Below are 17,637 nucleotides of genomic sequence, written 5' to 3'. Positions count from 1 at the left end.
AGGAGAATCCTCAAACTTTCTAAAAACAGGGCAGAATGAAGCCCCTCCCACCAATGCTTTTACACAATTAATCAGACTCAACAAATAACATCACTCTTCCCATTATGCAACTTTTGTTAGCTCAATTATTTAGCCTTTTCATATTTAAACTGGATAGCATTAGGCACTCATTGCCTGACTGGATCATCCAATTCCTTGCCTCTGTTGGAGGAAGTTGTGTTGACTTTAGTTTGTCAGAGACTCACAGCCCTGCTGTCTTACATTGCAATACATTTATTGCCTGTGATTGTATATTTTCAGGTCTTGCCTGCTTGAATACCCCTCTCATCTTTCTCAAACTCACCTTAGCAGTGTTTTGTTCTTGTCCCAAGGGAATACATGAGCATTTTAAAAGGGAACCGATTCTCTTGTGACAGTTTCTATAAACGCCATCTCTTCAGATTTTCCAAAATCCAAAAATCTGTGTTATGCACAGTGCTGCATACAGCAATGCAATACATTTCATCCATGTGAGCTAAAAAAAAAACATGGGCCTTAACACAAACCACTGTGTTGTAGCCAGGAGGGCTGAATTAGCGTGTCACATCCTGTATCTCTTTATTACTCTCTATGCAACTGCAGCAATCCCATGGATGCTCTGTGAAGGGGTCAGTCCAGGGAAAAACTAGACAAAAGCTGGTCCAAACATCATCTATGTGAGCTGTTAGCAGCGCTGTTATACATTGGGTCAAAATGATGTACAGTACATGCTTATCCACTGAAGAGCTGTCATAGGAGTAAACCAGTGAAGCTTTCCTATGTAGGACACTGTACAGTCTACCTTGTGCTCTCTGTGCCCCCCAACGGTCATCCTCGTTGTTATAAACCATCCCCTCATGACTCCTTGGGTTTTAGAAAAGTTGCCTTGGTTTAATTTTTAAAATGAATAGAACATATTGCAAAAGATACTTATTAAAACGTGTTAAAATGCACATTGCTAATGTATTTAAGGTTTGTGGAATCGTAAACGGGAAATTTTATCAAGCAGTAGACGTGTGTTTGAAAGGCCTGCGTTCTGTAGGATGTCTGTATTATACTCTTAGAAGTTCACTTCAGATGGGTTATTTTCAAAAAGCCTGAAAGCTGAAGAACACGAGTGTCTTTGTCATATTTGAACTGATGGTTCTGTACCTGATACATTTTCTGAAAACGAGACGTCATTCAGTATTGCAGATACATAAATATAGATATACTGGTGCAATAAAGTTGTGATTTTTGTGAACTGCTTGGTTTCAGGTTTTCTTTTTCCAACATTAAGTCAAGTCACCTTTATTTATATAGCGCTTTAAACAAAATACATTGTGTCAAAGCAACTGAACAACATTCATTAGGTTGTATTGAAGGGGGATTTTGTGTAGTTGTATGTGAGTTGGTTTGGACAAAAGGAATGCCTCCATTTTCATGGATGCTCTCTGGTATGAGTACATCCTCATCTACAGGCAAGTATTCTTCATCCGCTTGTGTTTCTGCAGGTAGATGTTCCTCATCTTTTTGTGTTTCTGTAAGTTGCTCTTTTTTTGTTTGCTTTGTCTCTTTCCACTTATGGATCTTCTCAGACTGTAAGTTCTTCAGATGATCGTTGGTAAGTTGGATCACTCTCCTTTGACAACATAGGTTGTACATGTTTTTCTCTTTTCTGTGTACACATCACTGTTTGATGAAGTATCTCTCTTTGTGTTAGACCTTGTTGTTCCCCTTTTAGTTGTTCTTTAACAATGTAGATTTGTTTTTCACAGTAAGACTTACGTTTTTCTGGTACACCTTTTCTCATAATATTCTGGACAAGTACTCTATCTCGAGGATGCAGAGTGATTCCCCTTGACTGACGGTCATAATATTTTTTTTCTTTTTCACAGTTTACGGTTTCCACTTGCAATTCTGTATGCTTCTTTCATTCGTGCAGCCCATTTATCAGCATATCTTGTTGAAGAGTCATCTGTTTCTTCTAAGTTCAATCCAAATAGTAGATCGACTGGCAGACGAGGAGATCAGCCAAACATTAAGTAGAAGGGTGAAAATCCACTTAACTCATGTCTCAGTAATCTAACGAATATAATGAATATAATTGGCCATCTTGGTATTTTTGTAGGATCTTAAATGTCCACAGACTGGTTACAGCAGCATCTTGGAAGTGGTATTCAGTCTTGGATGAGGCAATAGAGGGCAGACCCTCCATCACAGCACCCAACATTATTCCCTCACCTGGACCAGACCAACCTCAGTGAGGTCAACAGCTGAAGGAGCAGAGAGGAAGAGGAAGGACACCGAGGAGCTGGTCCACGAGATGGAGGAGAGGGAAGCAGACGAAAGGGAGGAGAGAAGATGGAGAGAGGGAAGCAGAAGAAAGGAAGGAGAGGAGATGGAGAGAGGGAAGCAGAAGAAAGGGAGGAGAGAAGATGGAGAGAGGGAAGCAGACGAAAGGGAGGAGAGAAGATGGAGGAGAGGGAAGCAGACGAAAGGGAGGAGAGAAGATGGAGGAGAGGGAAGCAGAAGAAAGGGAGGAGAGAAGATGGAGGAGAGGGAAGCAGAAGAAAGGGAGGAGAGAAAATGGAGAGGGGGAAGCAGAAGAAGGAGGAGAGGAGATGGAGAGAGGGAAGCAGATGAAAGGGAGGAGAGAAGATGGAGAGGGAAGCAAAAGAAAGGGAGGAGAGAAGATGGAGGAGAGGGAAGCAGAAGAAAGGGAGGAGAGAAGATTGAGGAGAGGGAAGCAGAAGAAAGGGAGGAGAGCAGATGGAGAGAGGGAAGCAGACGAAAGGGAGGAGAGAAGATGGAGAGAGGGAAGCAGAAGAAAGGGAGGAGAGGAGATGGAGAGAGGGAAGCAGAAGAAAGGGAGGAGAGGGAAGCAGAAGAAAGGGAGGAGAGGAGATGGAGAGAGGGAAGCAGAAGAAAGGGAGGAGAGGAGATGGAGAGAGGGAAGCAGACGAAAGGGAGGAGAGGAGATGGAGAGAGGGAAGCAGAAGAAAGGGAGGAGAGGAGATGGAGAGAGGGAAGCAGAAGAAAGGGAGGAGAGGAGATGGAGAGAGGGAAGCAGAAGAAAGGGAGGAGAGATGGAGAGAGGGAAGCAGAAGAAAGGGAGGAGAGGGAAGCAGAAGAAAGGGAGGAGAGGGAAGCAGAAGAAAGGGAGGAGAGAAGATGGAGAGAAGGAAGCAGAAGAAAGGGAGGAGAGGAGATGGAGAGAGGGAAGCAGAAGAAAGGGAGGAGATGAGATGGAGAGAGGGAAGCAGAAGAAAGGGAGGAGAGGAGATGGAGAGAGGGAAGCAGAAGAAAGGGAGGAGAGGAGATGGAGAGAGGGAAGCAGAAGAAAGGGAGGAGAGGAGATGGAGAGAGGGAAGCAGAAGAAAGGGAGGAGATGGAGAGAGGGAAGCAGAAGAAAGGGAGGAGAGGAGATGGAGAGAGGGAAGCAGAAGAAAGGGAGGAGAGGAGATGGAGAGAGGGAAGCAGAAGAAAGGGAGGAGAGGAGATGGAGAGAGGGAAGCAGAAGAAAGGGAGGAGAGGAGATGGAGAGAGGGAAGCAGAAGAAAGGGAGGAGAGAAGATGGAGAGAGGGAAGCAGAAGAAAGGGAGGAGAGAAGATGGAGAGAGATGATGGAAAGGGAGGAGAGGAGATGGAGAGAGGGAAGCAGAAGAAAGGGAGGAGAGAAGATGGAGAGAGGGAAGCAGAAGAAAGGGAGGAGATGGAGAGAGGGAAGCAGAAGAAAGGGAGGAGAGATGGAGAGAGGGAAGCAGAAGAAAGGGAGGAGAGGAGATGGAGAGAGGGAAGCAGAAGAAAGGGAGGAGAGGAGATGGAGAGAGATGATGGAAAGGGAGGAGAGGAGATGGAGAGAGGGAAGCAGAAGAAAGGGAGGAGAGAAGATGGAGAGAAGGAAGCAGAAGAAAGGGAGGAGAGGAGATGGAGAGAGGGAAGCAGAAGAAAGGGAGGAGAGGAGATGGAGAGAGGGAAGCAGAAGAAAGGGAGGAGAGGAGATGGAGAGAGGGAAGCAGAAGAAAGGGAGGAGAGGAGATGGAGAGAGGGAAGCAGAAGAAAGGGAGGAGAGGAGATGGAGAGAGGGAAGCAGAAGAAAGGGAGGAGAGGAGATGGAGAGAGGAAAGCAGAAGAAAGGGAGGAGAGGAGATGGAGAGAGGGAAGCAGAAGAAAGGGAGGAGAGGAGATGGAGAGAGGGAAGCAGAAGAAAGGGAGGAGAGGAGATGGAGAGAGGGAAGCAGAAGAAAGGGAGGAGAGGAGATGGAGAGAGGGAAGCAGAAGAAAGGGAGGAGAGGAGATGGAGAGAGATGATGGAAAGGGAGGAGAGGAGATGGAGAGAGGGAAGCAGAAGAAAGGGAGGAGAGAAGATGGAGAGAAGGAAGCAGAAGAAAGGGAGGAGAGGAGATGGAGAGAGGGAAGCGGAAGAAAGGGAGGAGAGGAGATGGAGAGAGGGAAGCAGAAGAAAGGGAGGAGAGGAGATGGAGAGAGGGAAGCAGAAGAAAGGGAGGAGAGGAGATGGAGAGAGGGAAGCAGAAGAAAGGGAGGAGAGGAGATGGAGAGAGGGAAGCAGAAGAAAGGGAGGAGAGGAGATGGAGAGAGATGATGGAAAGGGAGGAGAGGAGATGGAGAGAGGGAAGCAGAAGAAAGGGAGGAGAGAAGATGGAGAGAAGGAAGCAGAAGAAAGGGAGGAGAGGAGATGGAGAGAGGGAAGCAGAAGAAAGGGAGGAGAGGAGATGGAGAGAGGGAAGCAGAAGAAAGGGAGGAGAGGAGATGGAGAGAGGGAAGCAGAAGAAAGGGAGGAGAGGAGATGGAGAGAGGGAAGCAGAAGAAAGGGAGGAGAGGAGATGGAGAGAGGGAAGCAGAAGAAAGGGAGGAGAGAAGATAGAGAGAAGGAAGCAGAAGAAAGGGAGGAGAGGAGATGGAGAGAGGGAAGCAGAAGAAAGGGAGGAGAGGAGATGGAGAGAGGGAAGCAGAAGAAAGGGAGGAGAGGAGATGGAGAAAGGGAAGCAGAAGAAAGGGAGGAGAGGAGATGGAGAGAGGGAAGCAGAAGAAAGGGAGGAGAGGAGATGGAGAGAGGGAAGCAGAAGAAAAGGAGGAGAGAAGATGGAGAGAGGGAAGCAGAAGAAAGGGAGGAGAGGAGATGGAGAGAGATGATGGAAAGGGAGGAGAGGAGATGGAGAGAGGGAAGCAGAAGAAAGGGAGGAGAGAAGATGGAGAGAAGGAAGCAGAAGAAAGGGAGGAGAGGAGATGGAGAGAGGGAAGCAGAAGAAAGGGAGGAGAGGAGATGGAGAGAAGGAAGCAGAAGAAAGGGAGGAGAGGAGATGGAGAGAGGGAAGCAGAAGAAAGGGAGGAGAGGAGATGGAGAGAGGGAAGCAGAAGAAAGGGAGGAGAGGAGATGGAGAGAGGGAAGCAGAAGAAAGGGAGGAGAGGAGATGGAGAGAGGGAAGCAGAAGAAAGGGAGGAGAGGAGATGGAGAGAGGGAAGCAGAAGAAAGGGAGGAGAGAAGATGGAGAGAGGGAAGCAGAAGAAAGGGAGGAGAGAAGATGGAGAGAGATGATGGAAAGGGAGGAGAGGAGATGGAGAGAGGGAAGCAGAAGAAAGGGAGGAGAGAAGATGGAGAGAAGGAAGCAGAAGAAAGGGAGGAGAGGAGATGGAGAGAGGGAAGCAGAAGAAAGGGAGGAGAGATGGAGAGAGGGAAGCAGAAGAAAGGGAGGAGAGGAGATGGAGAGAGGGAAGCAGAAGAAAGGGAGGAGAGGAGATGGAGAGAGATGATGGAAAGGGAGGAGAGGAGATGGAGAGAGGGAAGCAGAAGAAAGGGAGGAGAGAAGATGGAGAGAAGGAAGCAGAAGAAAGGGAGGAGAGGAGATGGAGAGAGGGAAGCAGAAGAAAGGGAGGAGAGAAGATGGAGAGAGGGAAGCAGAAGAAAGGGAGGAGAGGAGATGGAGAGAGGGAAGCAGAAGAAAGGGAGGAGAGGAGATGGAGAGAGGGAAGCAGAAGAAAGGGAGGAGAGGAGATGGAGAGAGGGAAGCAGAAGAAAGGGAGGAGAGGAGATGGAGAGAGGGAAGCAGAAGAAAGGGAGGAGAGGAGATGGAGAGAGGGAAGCAGAAGAAAGGGAGGAGAGGAGATGGAGAGAGGGAAGCAGAAGAAAGGGAGGAGAGGAGATGGAGAGAGGGAAGCAGAAGAAAGGGAGGAGAGGAGATGGAGAGAGGGAAGCAGAAGAAAGGGAGGAGAGGAGATGGAGAGAGGGAAGCAGAAGAAAGGGAGGAGAGGAGATGGAGAGAGGGAAGCAGAAGAAAGGGAGGAGAGGAGATGGAGAGAGATGATGGAAAGGGAGGAGAGGAGATGGAGAGAGGGAAGCAGAAGAAAGGGAGGAGAGAAGATGGAGAGAAGGAAGCAGAAGAAAGGGAGGAGAGGAGATGGAGAGAGGGAAGCAGAAGAAAGGGAGGAGAGGAGATGGAGAGAGGGAAGCAGAAGAAAGGGAGGAGAGGAGATGGAGAGAGGGAAGCAGAAGAAAGGGAGGAGAGGAGATGGAGAGAGGGAAGCAGAAGAAAGGGAGGAGAGGAGATGGAGAGGGAAGCAGAAGAAAGGGAGGAGAGGAGATGGAGAGAGGGAAGCAGAAGAAAGGGAGGAGAGAAGATGGAGAGAGGGAAGCAGAAGAAAGGGAGGAGAGGAGATGGAGAGAGATGATGGAAAGGGAGGAGAGGAGATGGAGAGAGGGAAGCAGAAGAAAGGGAGGAGAGAAGATGGAGAGAAGGAAGCAGAAGAAAGGGAGGAGAGGAGATGGAGAGAGGGAAGCAGAAGAAAGGGAGGAGAGGAGATGGAGAGAGGGAAGCAGAAGAAAGGGAGGAGAGGAGATGGAGAGAGGGAAGCAGAAGAAAGGGAGGAGAGGAGATGGAGAGAGGGAAGCAGAAGAAAGGGAGGAGAGGAGATGGAGAGAGGGAAGCAGAAGAAAGGGAGGAGAGGAGATGGAGAGAGGGAAGCAGAAGAAAGGGAGGAGAGAAGATGGAGAGAGATGATGGAAAGGGAGGAGAGGAGATGAGAGAGGGAAGCAGAAGAAAGGGAGGAGAGAAGATGGAGAGAAGGAAGCAGAAGAAAGGGAGGAGAGGAGATGGAGAGAGGGAAGCAGAAGAAAGGGAGGAGAGATGGAGAGAGGGAAGCAGAAGAAAGGGAGGAGAGGAGATGGAGAGAGGGAAGCAGAAGAAAGGGAGGAGAGGAGATGGAGAGAGATGATGGAAAGGGAGGAGAGGAGATGGAGAGAGGGAAGCAGAAGAAAGGGAGGAGAGAAGATGGAGAGAAGGAAGCAGAAGAAAGGGAGGAGAGGAGATGGAGAGAGGGAAGCAGAAGAAAGGGAGGAGAGAAGATGGAGAGAGGGAAGCAGAAGAAAGGGAGGAGAGGAGATGGAGAGAGGGAAGCAGAAGAAAGGGAGGAGAGGAGATGGAGAGAGGGAAGCAGAAGAAAGGGAGGAGAGGAGATGGAGAGAGGGAAGCAGAAGAAAGGGAGGAGAGGAGATGGAGAGAGGGAAGCAGAAGAAAGGGAGGAGAGGAGATGGAGAGAGGGAAGCAGAAGAAAGGGAGGAGAGGAGATGGAGAGAGGGAAGCAGAAGAAAGGGAGGAGAGGAGATGGAGAGAGGGAAGCAGAAGAAAGGGAGGAGAGGAGATGGAGAGAGGGAAGCAGAAGAAAGGGAGGAGAGAAGATGGAGAGAGGGAAGCAGAAGAAAGGGAGGAGAGGAGATGGAGAGAGATGATGGAAAGGGAGGAGAGGAGATGGAGAGAGGGAAGCAGAAGAAAGGGAGGAGAGAAGATGGAGAGAAGGAAGCAGAAGAAAGGGAGGAGAGGAGATGGAGAGAGGGAAGCAGAAGAAAGGGAGGAGAGGAGATGGAGAGAGGGAAGCAGAAGAAAGGGAGGAGAGGAGATGGAGAGAGGGAAGCAGAAGAAAGGGAGGAGAGGAGATGGAGAGAGGGAAGCAGAAGAAAGGGAGGAGAGGAGATGGAGAGAGGGAAGCAGAAGAAAGGGAGGAGAGGAGATGGAGAGAGATGATGGAAAGGGAGGAGAGGAGATGGAGAGAGATGATGGAAAGGGAGGAGAGGAGATGGAGAGAGGGAAGCAGAAGAAAGGGAGGAGAGAAGATGGAGAGAAGGAAGCAGAAGAAAGGGAGGAGAGGAGATGGAGAGAGGGAAGCAGAAGAAAGGGAGGAGAGGAGATGGAGAGAGGGAAGCAGAAGAAAGGGAGGAGAGGAGATGGAGAGAGGGAAGCAGAAGAAAGGGAGGAGAGGAGATGGAGAGAGGGAAGCAGAAGAAAGGGAGGAGAGGAGATGGAGAGAGGGAAGCAGAAGAAAGGGAGGAGAGGAGATGGAGAGAGATGATGGAAAGGGAGGAGAGGAGATGGAGAGAGATGATGGAAAGGGAGGAGAGGAGATGGAGAGAGGGAAGCAGAAGAAAGGGAGGAGAGAAGATGGAGAGAAGGAAGCAGAAGAAAGGGAGGAGAGGAGATGGAGAGAGGGAAGCAGAAGAAAGGGAGGAGAGGAGATGGAGAGAGGGAAGCAGAAGAAAGGGAGGAGAGGAGATGGAGAGAGGGAAGCAGAAGAAAGGGAGGAGAGGAGATGGAGAGAAGGAAGCAGAAGAAAGGGAGGAGAGAAGATGGAGGAGAGGGAAGCAGAAGAAAGGGAGGAGAGGAGATGGAGAGAGATGATGGAAAGGGAGGAGAGGAGATGGAGAGAGGGAAGCAGAAGAAAGGGAGGAGAGAAGATGGAGAGAAGGAAGCAGAAGAAAGGGAGGAGAGGAGATGGAGAGAGGGAAGCAGAAGAAAGGGAGGAGAGGAGATGGAGAGAGGGAAGCAGAAGAAAGGGAGGAGAGGAGATGGAGAGAGGGAAGCAGAAGAAAGGGAGGAGAGGAGATGGAGAGAGGGAAGCAGAAGAAAGGGAGGAGAGGAGATGGAGAGAGGGAAGCAGACGAAAGGGAGGAGAGGAGATGGAGAGAGGGAAGCAGAAGAAAGGGAGGAGAGGAGATGGAGAGAGGGAAGCAGAAGAAAGGGAGGAGAGGAGATGGAGAGAGGGAAGCAGAAGAAAGGGAGGAGAGGAGATGGAGAGAGGGAAGCAGAAGAAAGGGAGGAGAGGAGATGGAGAGAGGGAAGCAGACGAAAGGGAGGAGAGGAGATGGAGAGAGATGATGGAAAGGGAGGAAATAAGAGAAAGAGAGAGACAAGAACGAGAGGCCAAGAAAGAAGCGACCAAGAAATGAGAGAGAGGGGAAACAAGAGGCAGGGAGACAAAGTAGAGATTTCTTCAGCTTTTAGAGCTCATTGCAAAATAAAGAAAAAATAAAGAAAGAATATTAATATTAAATTACACTTTCTTTCAATTTTTTTATGCTGAGGCTTTCATTTGATTCATGCTGTTTTATCAGGTTTTATTGCTATGTTAGTTTGCAGGGACTTACAGTAGCTAGATTTAGTCAGTTGTAAAGTGCTTAATACGTGACCGTGAGTAACAGCTGTTTTAAAGCACTTGTGTGTACACTGATTTTGTGGTAGTTTCCAGCTGAGAATGAGTGCCGCACTGTAGAGAAAACCCAGACAGCTTTAAAATGTATTCATGACATTTTTGTTTCAAATTGAACTACTACAAAAAAAGACAAAATCACTTTTGCATCGAGTAGTGCAATATAGTTTAAAGCAACACCAAATGGATATTTCTTACATTTTATAATGGTGCTGAATGTCAGACAGGTAACTTTCACAGACAATTTTCAAGTTTCTTGAGGTTTACCTGTAATCAGTGGCGCCCCCAGAAAATGTTAACAGGGGTGGCCAAATGAGGCCACATTAAATTTTGGGGTGGCACATTAAAATAAAGAAAAAAAAATTAAGGGTTTGCAATATAGACAAAAAGTTATATCTGTGAGTTCTAGGATTTTATCGATAACGATAATTACACTATTGTGCTGAGTGTAATTGTGCTGATATCGTATTTTTAATTGTGCTGACACCTGATTTTTTTTTTTTCTAAAAGTGTGCACCATATTTTAGGTCAAATACTTGCATTTGGGCTGTTAGCAAGCAAATGCAATCAGTATCAACAAAATTGATCTTTGCAATGCAGATAAAACAGAAGCTGCATCTGAAGTGCCATTTAGATGTTTTTACACACTGTTTAATGCAGCTCCGTGGAACATGGAATACTTTAACCTGCAGTTACAAATGAATAAATAATGTTTTGATATTTTAAAGATAAAACATTGAAAACTGATGTTTGAAATTATTTAAAAAATGAAAAGGTTCCATAAAATGTGAAATTAAAACCGCCAAAAGGTGCAGCGAGTCACTGTTAATAAGTGAGTCATTGCGATTGAACCGAATCATTTAAACGGTTGATTCATTCAGGAACGAAACACTTTAATGTTGCTCAGAGACGCAAAACTGTGGCTGCAGCAGGTGCTGCACTTTTTTCACTTCTTAAACTATTGTGAGTTTACATTCTGCATTTAAATTAATAGGTCCCACTGCAAATAATCCTAGGGGTGGCCACAGGGGTGGCCAGAGTTTATACAGGGGTGGCCCTGGCCACCCCTTGGGGGCGCCCCTGCCTGTAATATCATCTACTAATCTCATTTATAGGGCTTCACTTTATTACTCCAGTTCATTGTCTTAAATAGTCTTGATTCATCCTTCCACGGTTTTAAGCCTTAAAAGGTCTTAAAACAGAGCAGAAAGTCTTAAGTTCATCAAGGCAATAAATGTACATGCACTGCCAAAAATTAATGTCTTCCTGAGTTTTTGTCCCTATACAAATACAGAATATAAATATTAAATCAAGATACAATTATTTGAGATGCAAAATGAATGGAAACGGTCTTGTTTATACTTAACAACAATATCTGTCACTGGGGTATGAAAATTATTTTTCTATTGTGATAAGAATTTTTCTGAGCTCACAGGCAGATATTTGTTCTTGTTTTAATAATAAAATTATTTTATTCAATTTCACAGAATACAAGACTTTTCATATCAAAAATTTGCTTTCCAAGTGTGTGTTTATATATATATATATATATATATATTAGTAAATGTATGTTCACTCCCTATACATTTAGAGGATATAATGAGTTGTATTCCCTTCAGATTATTTGTATAGCTTTAAAAAAAAAAATATATATATATATACATATATACATTCACATACACACACACACACATATATATATATATATATATATATATATCCAAATGTGTATGCATTCATTCAAGTTTATTTATTGATTCATGTGTCCCATAATTCATGCTGGTTTGGAAGCATAAGTTTGTCATGAGGGGAATATTCCCAGTATTTTTGGCACTGAATCTTTATGGTTTTCTGTAATGTGGATCTCTTATTACTGGACGCTCCTGATGGATGTTCCTTGTCTGAGTTACTGGCAGAATGAGCACCATATAGACCTCCACCTACTGTTTATTAATGCTATGTGGAGCATATAGATATTACTACTTGTAATAAAGATAGATATATTTCTAGTCACATGCTCACTGCTCCATCTTGTGTGTTACAGCTTTATCAAATTCAGCAATATCACTGAGAAAAGTTATTTACTTGCTGTTGCTAATTCATGTTTTATATGGTATATTAACGTGCGCCTTTTAACTTAATAAGAATAATTTTACTCCCCATGAAGTATGAAATGAGCTCATTATTTGTGGCTTTAGTTCATTACCCCCACACATCTATAATAGATTATTATTAATATTAATGTTATTATTATTAATAGATCATTTATCAGACACTTTTATCCAAAGTAAACTTACAAATGAGGACTTTGGAAGCAATCAAAATCATTAAGAGAGCAATGATATGCTAAAACAAGTCTCAGTTAGCTTAATGCAGTACATGTAGCAGTTTTTATTTTTATTTTTTATATAATAAATAAAAAAGAATAGAGCAAGCTAGTGTTAGACGCCTTTTTTAAGTTTATAAAAAAATACAGAATAAAGAAAACAAACAGAGAGAATACAAAAATATTAGAGAAGCAAGTGTTAGTTTTGTTTTTAAAGAAAACAAGGAGTAAATGAATAAGTGTGCAAGTCTAAAAGGGGCAAGTTTTTTTTTTATAAAGAATAGAATTAAAAAAGATAGTATAATATAAATATTGTTTATGTACATATATAAATAAAGGATAACTATAAATACATATTTTAAATATGTATCTGAATAAATATCCATTATTTAGCCATGGTTGTAATAGGTCAACAGACTGCTGTTTTTTATAATGCATTTCCAACAGTACCACTGTTGTACACACACACACACAAAAAAGTTTAGGTCTAAATTTAAACCGTATGCATTTCATCTGCATACAAAATTTCCATCCATTTAGATTACATAGTTTTAACATAAGTGAATAAACACAAATGTGATTCAAATTATGTATAGTTCACTGCAAAGTCTCTGGTCTTAAACACTGCTCAGTGTTCATGTGTTTCCAAGTCAAGTCACCTTTATTTATATAGCATTTTAAACAAAACCGATTGTGTCAAAGCAACTGAACAACATTCATTAAGAAAACAGTGTCAATAATGCAAAATGATAGTTAAAGGCAGTTCATCATTGAATTCAGTGATGTCATCTCTGTTCAGTTAAATAGTGTCTGTGCATCGCTGTAGATGAAGTGACCCCAACTAAGCAAGCCAGAGGTGACGGCGGCAAGGAACCGAAACTCCATCGGTGACAGAATGGAGAAGAAAACCTTGAGAGAAACTAGGCTCAGTTGGTGGGGCAGTTCTCCTCTGACCAGACTAAACCAGTAGTTCAATTCCAGGCTGCAGCAAAGTCAGATTGTGCAGAAGAATCATCTGTTTCCTGTGGTCTTGTCCTGGTGGTCCTCTGAGACAAGGTCTTTACAGGGGATCTGTATCTGGGGCTCTAGTTGTCCTGGTCTTCGCTGTCTTTCAGGGATGTAGAGGTCCTTTCTAGGTGCTGATCCACCATCTGGTCTGGATACGTACTGGATCCGGGTGACTGCAGTGACCCTCTGATCTGGACACAGACTGGATCTGGTGGCCACGGTGACCTCGGAACAAGAGAGAAACAGACAAATATTAGCGTAGATGCCATTCTTCTAATGATGTAGTAAGTACATCGGGTGTTATGGGAAGTGTTCCCGGTTCCGGTTTACCTAATTAATGCAGCCTAAAAATCCTTTAACGGATTTGGATATTAAAAGCATATTAGTATGTTATGTGTAAACCAGGTTAAAGAGAGGGGTCTTTAATCAAATAACAATAGCAGGAGAAGCCATTACTCACAGTGCTTGATGAAAAATTCTTACCAGTTGTTTGATAAACGTGTGAAAAACCTGAGTGAGAGAGAGGAGAGGAGAAAGGAAAAAGAAAACAGCGATAGGCACGAATGGATACGCTAATGACAAGCTCACGAATGCTAACATGCTGCACTCGCGGATTAAGGATAAAAGCAAATTATCAAATTAATCGGATTAGACTGATAGATAATATCATATATATATGGTGAGAAGTAATTTATATTTTATAAATTTTAACAACAGAGAGTGATAGTAAGATAGAGATTCTACAGAAACACAAAGCTACATGAAGCTATGGCCACAAACAGCAGCAAGTCCAGCAGGAAGCAGGAAAAACACTGTACAACAGCGACACCACAGGTTGCAGCTCTCAGCCCACACTACAGAGTGTTAAAGTAGCATTGAAAGTGTGTTCAATGCTACTTTAGAGTTAAGAAGATATTTCTTTAGAGTTAAGAAGACCATTATGTGATGATTGACCAATAATGATGAACAGCTGCTGTTAACAAGAAGAATCACCAAGGAAAAGAGGAACACAAGAACTACAACTGACTTCAGCCACAGACTGAGATGAAATCACCTGAAATAAAAATACATTTTATTTCACAAGATCTCAATAACTCAATAACTGCAATTAAATAACTCCAAAAACAGCATTACCAGCTTCACTTATTACTAACCAGATTGACTTTATTTCTGTCAGACGACTACAGCAGCTCTTCACACAGGTTTGGATGTTGATGTTTTATTGTTTGAAATCACCATCATGGAGATCAGTGTTTTCAGTGTTTGATCAGTGTTTACTATATACATAGTTTTGTTTTTATAAACACACAGTCACGGAGCCAGATAAAAATCTATCATAAAACCAGTAAGGTCCAAGAGCAGAACAGAGCAGCTTAAAGTAACTTTTTACAAAAAATGCTGCACTAATCAGAAAAATTGGCAGCAGCATCACTAAACACATCACAAGATAAAAATATTTATACCATAATCTGGCTGAATGCTTGAATCTGATTGGTCTGACCATCCTTCATTACATCATACACGGGTATACACAAATAACACACTCCGGTGTCCAGACGGCACTTACATGTTGTGGTGCATCACCTTACTTAATGTTTCAGGGTGTTTTTTATTCATTGTGAATAAAAGCACTGTTTCCAGTCTGTTATGTCCTCTTTATTTCCGGGTTCACCAGTAAACCTGAGATTTAATGGGATCATCTTTTTTGGGGGGAGGAAGTCATTACCACCACTGGAAACCAGAGGTTAAAGGAGTCCTGCAGGCACACTGCGCCCCCTGGAGACTCACCCTGGAACTTTCACAATTGTTCTGAAATAATTGTTAGATGCTAGTCTTTAAAAGATAATGTATTTTGACAGAAATGAAATGTGATCTCTTGTGGAGTATTGTCAATATATTGATTGCTGTAAAAAAATGGAAATGGAAATTTTGACCCTTGAGAGCTTTAGCAACATTAAATACCACATTAAAGTAAAAGGTCGTAAATCCCACTATTCACTAGGAATAACTCTATTCAGGACTGGTTCCTCAACCCTGAGTGCAGCAAGCTACATCAAAATGGTACATTTAATGTTGTAGAACATCCACAAACCCAAGTTCAGATTCTGATCAGACTCAACTTTTCTTTAACACTACTGCACAAACAGTTGTTGCATTGCAGCATATTTTTATCATAAACTCTTGATTGAATGTCCTCACTGCATTTTGTTAATTCTCTGTCCAAAAAAGGCTTTCTTGTTCTCTTCATGCACTGATGATCAACCATATGCAAATCAGATCTCATGTGACAAGAAAACTGAAAACTGAAAATGAAACTTTTATTTATAATTAGAAAAAAAGGGAACAAACGCTGCAAAACATTTAGACTCTATAGTTTTCATTTGAAACATTTAAATGCTTTATTTACTAGAGTAAGCAACAAAGTAGAGCTCCACGAGACTCTTTTCACAATAACAGAAGAACTTGTTTAAATGGACAACACACTCATTATTAAAGACAAGTTGTGTTCACTGAGATGCATTATATATATTTCTCTCTTTATGTAACTCAGCTGTGTGTGATCGGTCTACACACACTGGTTGAGGCTGGTGCTCTGGCTCAGCGGTGTGGAAAGCGCCGGGTGACTCAGGCTGCACGTGTAGGTTCTCCCAGAGCTCCAGCGCTGCTTACTGAGCTTCAGGACACTGGTCTGGGAGAAGGTGCCATCGGCCTGACGCTGATACGGAGCCGTCTGCACCTCGTCCCCCGTCACACCGCTGCTGTCCTCAGACCAGGACACGGTGACACCGTCAGGGTAAAAGCCCTGAGCCACACACACCACACTGACGTCTCCCTCAGAGAGCAGAGGAGCAGCAGGAGCCAGCAGGAGCAGGGACGGAGGAGACGACGGACGAGCTGAGGAGGAACCAGTTACAACTACAGTCACTGAGAATGTTGATATGACCATCATGCTTCAAATTTCATACAAAATTACATTTCACTGCAAAAATTCTAAAATCAATCAATTAAATAAAAAAATTTAATTTATTCTTTTTTGTTTTGTTTTTAAAAAATGAAGTCAGAAATAGAAGCAAAAAATACAAAGAGAAAGTCTGCATTTTAATATATATTTTTTTATAGTACATTAGTTCATTGTTTATTTTAAATAAATAAAGTCCATAGTGGTTATCTATTACAAAATACCATTGATTTGTCACTTAAGAAAACAAAGAAATAATATAAAAATTAAAAAATATTATTAATGTATTAAATTATTACTAAACTATTTAAATTCAAATAATAATACTTTAAAACATTTAAACCATTAAGTTATATTTGGGTAAAATCTAATCATATTCCACTAACTATGTCTCTATGAAAATGAACATCTTATTTTTCAATGACTGCAAAGAAAAGATAAGTACTCACCGATCCTCAACTCGGTGCCTCCACCGATGCTGCCATGGCACTGTGCAACAGCATCGTACAAAAACCTGGTCTCCACAGCACACTGCTGCTGCTTAGACTGAACACCTCAGCGTTCACAATACTGAAGCTCAAAGTCACAAATCAGGAGCAATTTCACACATGCAGTCTGAGAAATCATGAAGAAGGTTTTCTAATCACTCCTTCCTGGATTGGCGCTCCTGGACTGAATGGGACAGATCTTCAGGATGACTGAAACACTCTGAGGTTTTTGTACGAGTGGCTCATTGAACTGCAGCACTGTGATGGTTTTGACAAATGATGCAGCCACAGTAATACACCGCTTCGTCCTCAGCTTCCACTCGGGCGATGTTCAGGTACTCATCCACACCATTGTCTGTGTATGTGAATCTGCTGGACAGACCACTGGCTCTGTAGCTATCAGCTAGTAAGAACTTTGGAGGAGCTCCAGCTTTCTGCTGGTACCAGGAAATGGTATAACCACCATTATCTTTCTTGCAGTGAATCTTTACATCTTGTCCTGTGTTCACGTTCATGATCTTCTCTTGGGTCAGCTGCACTATGGCCTCAAACCCTGGGAAAACACAAGAATCCCAGATATTAATGTGATCCTGAGTTCTCTTCAAAGGGATTTCTCATTGAACCCCACAACTATTCAACAAGTTTATACAATAAAAACACGACTGATGGGATCAGATGCTTGATAGCACTTCTCACTTCGTCTTTTTGCGTTTTAACCTTGTTTCTCTCAACTAACCTGGACATTATGTTGACAATACTCATTATAATGTAAAAATAGCTTTAGAGGGCAAGAACAAAACAGAAACATTTGCGTTCATATTGGGAAACAAAACTGAATAGAAGAAATGTCTTACCGGAGAGAGAGAGCAGGAGTCCAGCGAGAGCAGTGGTGCTCAGGATCATCATGGTTACTGGTGGAGGTGATCAGGGATTAGAGACCAGCCTGTGTCTTGTGCACTTATAAAGATGCTTGATGTTTATAAGGAGAGGCAGAACACTTGGTCTCTCACACACACACACACACACTTTCACCACATCAGTGCATCTCCAAATTTGCATACAAGTTAAAAAGGAAAAAAAAGGTGTGGGTGGGGGGATGGTGGTTCTGGTAAGGGTGAGGGAGTGAATAGTAACACCAGAAATTTACTACATATTACTTAAAGATTAAATTAATTTAAAAGAATTCTTGAAGACGTCTATTTTTTGAGAGTATGTTGTTTGCTGCTACACCACAGCGCTGTTGATTAATGATCTATAACAGCAGCTCTGACTGACAGTAGTGCAGCAGGTTTATATTAATGTGCTCGTTCTGATTCATTCTCAATTCTATAGATTTTGATTTAATAGCAGATTTTGTGGAT

The 17,637-nt window shown here is 43.2% G+C and overlaps 1 protein-coding gene across 1 annotated transcript; it reads right to left on the bottom strand.

The window, feature by feature from the left end:
- Positions 1–15,203: 15,203 nt before the first annotated feature.
- LOC132148493 (immunoglobulin kappa light chain-like) lies at positions 15,204–17,284 on the bottom strand. Its single transcript, XM_059557184.1, has 4 exons — positions 17,131–17,284; positions 16,528–16,829; positions 16,238–16,277; positions 15,204–15,724 (listed from the first exon to the last, which is right to left on the bottom strand). The coding sequence occupies exons 1-4, from the start codon at positions 17,180–17,182 to the stop codon at positions 15,396–15,398; spliced, it is 723 nt and encodes a 240-aa protein (XP_059413167.1). The 5' UTR covers positions 17,183–17,284; the 3' UTR covers positions 15,204–15,395.
- Positions 17,285–17,637: the final 353 nt, after the last annotated feature.

Source organism: Carassius carassius, chromosome 9, assembly GCF_963082965.1.
Source record: "Carassius carassius chromosome 9, fCarCar2.1, whole genome shotgun sequence".
NCBI classification, from domain to species: domain Eukaryota; kingdom Metazoa; phylum Chordata; class Actinopteri; order Cypriniformes; family Cyprinidae; genus Carassius; species Carassius carassius.
The sequence above is the reverse complement of the archived record's forward strand: the minus strand, read 5'-3'. Positions and strand labels throughout refer to the sequence as shown.